Source organism: Condylura cristata, unplaced genomic scaffold (genome assembly GCF_000260355.1).
Source record: "Condylura cristata isolate star-nosed mole 26May11 unplaced genomic scaffold, ConCri1.0 scaffold00027, whole genome shotgun sequence".
Classification (NCBI taxonomy): Eukaryota; Metazoa; Chordata; class Mammalia; order Eulipotyphla; family Talpidae; genus Condylura; species Condylura cristata.
In genome coordinates this window covers 19,003,223-19,005,520 of record NW_004567128.1, presented here as the reverse complement: position 1 = coordinate 19,005,520, position 2,298 = coordinate 19,003,223, and the positions used below count along the sequence as shown (strand labels likewise).

Genomic DNA, 2,298 nt, shown 5'->3' with positions numbered 1-2,298 from the left:
TTTTCATTTCTTTCATTCATTCACTCATTTACATCATAGTTCATTTTAACACATTTACTTCCCCCCTCAGGTGTAGATACCATAGAATTTCCTTCCCAATTTGCCCTGTACCAACACCTGGCACTCTTCCCTCCCTCCTTCTGATCCCTCTCTCCTCTCTTCTGGCTTAAAATTGTTTTTGCTTTGTTGTGTTGTATTTTCTATTGTTGTTATTTCCCCCTATGTGTTATTTGATTCCCCTATATCCCTCCTATAAGTGAAGCCATCCGATATTTTTCTTTTTTAGTCTGACTTACTTCACTGACCAAAAGTCATCAAATTTATATAGTGTTTAATTGTACCAGGAGAGCTCACTTTTCTGTTGAAGGGAGAATTTAATTTTAGTTTTTTATGCAACAAAAGGAACAGCTAACACCAGTTTTCTATCCTAGGTTTTTGGGTTTCAACTCTGAGACAAATTACAACCAAAACTGGTCCCTGATCGCTCCATCAATTAAATGGAAAATTAACTCCCACGTATCACTTCCCATTTTTCAAAGCCAAAAACCAGCCCATACCTAAGTAAAGCAACACTTTGACAGTCTTTGGACTGTTTACTTACAACTATTCACACCATCCTTTTGGTTGTCCTCTACATTCTAGAAGATCCCACCACTGCCCTAATAGGCAGTTGCCATTAAAACCAGCTTGCTGGCAGTACAGCAATGCTTTCCAGAGATAAAGGTGTCCAATTAAGATTTTAGAAATAAATGAGATCAAGATCATGAGGTTTACTTTATTAAGATATATTTATTAAGCATTTGAAAGAGTTTAGCAATACAGGCAATTTTATTATTTTTTTCATAACAAAGAAGAAAGCAAAGATTTCATTATGCTTGGAATTTTCACCTGTATTTTCTCTATTGGTCCCAACAAAATGTAGCAAAGTTGTTGTACAATTCCAATAAATGCCTGTGACAATGCATGCTATCTTAATCAACAGGACAATAAAAGATGTATGTTTCAAATTTTGTTATACAAAACCACAAAGTTCTTACAATTAAACTCACTAGAACATTAAATGATAATGCTCATCCATACATCTGAAAATTTTAAGACGAATGAATTTGTATAACATGGAACCAAAGAGTGGTAGAATAAAACTTCAAAAATGGGAATACATAGGCATATATGTTTTGTGCCTTTCAGCACACCTCACAATTAAATTTTACGAACACGAACTGTTTCTTAGAACAACACGTGAAGAAATTATCCTTGAATTACTTAGGTGTGCGAGTAGCTGCTATAATTGGCAGCGGCCAGGAGAGGAGACTCAGCCCTGGATAAAATATTGCCCTCAGCTCTCTCCTTTTCATCCTGCAAGGCTTCCTCATACTGAGATGGGAAAGAACTTGGGTCAGTCCCATGAACCTTAGCCAGGAATTCAAGAACTTTCAATTTAGTGGTTTCCGCGTGAGCTCTTGGGCCCCACATGAATTCAAATTGTGGAGGATCGCTATTTTCCACCTGCTGGTACACCAAGTAATTTTCTTTCACGAAATCTTCAGTGATGAGTTGTCTAGGTTCCCCGAACACGAAGTGCCTCACTCCTGAATAAATGCCGGTTAAATTCAGAACTTCCCAAACTTCTGCTTCAGTAGCTCGGTTACCTTTCATGAAGATGACTCCAAGGATGAGAATCAGGATGCCGGTCTTGGGCACGCCTTCTTCATCACTCATCATCCCATCATAGGTGAGGCCCAATTTGATGAGCAGGACATAGTGGTGGTTGGTTGGATCCACTTCTTGCACATCAAGGCCAAAGATCATCTCCATGCGCTCGGAGGCTCTCAGCAGGATTTCAGTGAAGTTGTTTTCATATCCTTTGATGACTGTCTTCAAAATATCTTCCTTGGTTATTGACTCTTTTGTTTGATACTTGAGCAGCATGAAATTCACCAACATTGCTACTTTCTCTTCTAGATCATCAATGGGCACACACTTGACGGCCGGCTCAGCCTGTGAGGTGCTGGGAGTATCAGCTTTCTCTTGGCCCTCCCCTGACTTCGCAGCAAAGATGGATAAGGTGGTAAAGGGAGGAAAATTGAAATCCTCAGTATCCTCAACAATAGTGATCAGACTAGATTCAGGAACTTTCTTTGAACTGGCAGGTGCCAGCGGATGAGAAGAGATAGAGGTCTTCTCCAGGGTCTTGGAAACCTGTGAAACATCCGGGCACCGAGCCTTACTGATATGAATACGTAGCTTATTTTCTGGGCCTGGGCCTCGCGTGTTCTTATGATGGCGAGGCATGGCGCC

General features: G+C 40.2%; 1 protein-coding gene across 1 annotated transcript; it reads right to left on the bottom strand.

The window, feature by feature from the left end:
- Positions 1-1,263: 1,263 nt before the first annotated feature.
- Positions 1,264-2,292, bottom strand: LOC101637403 (melanoma-associated antigen B16-like). Its single transcript, XM_004690103.1, has one exon. It carries the CDS (start codon positions 2,290-2,292, stop codon positions 1,264-1,266), a length of 1,029 nt encoding a protein of 342 aa, XP_004690160.1.
- Between the last annotated feature and the right edge of the window lie 6 nt (positions 2,293-2,298).

Excerpts from the sequence above, each read along its gene's own strand:
- LOC101637403 (XM_004690103.1), bottom strand. The coding sequence starts at position 2,292 with ATGCCTCGCCATCATAAGAACACGCGAGGCCCAGGCCCAGAAAATAAG.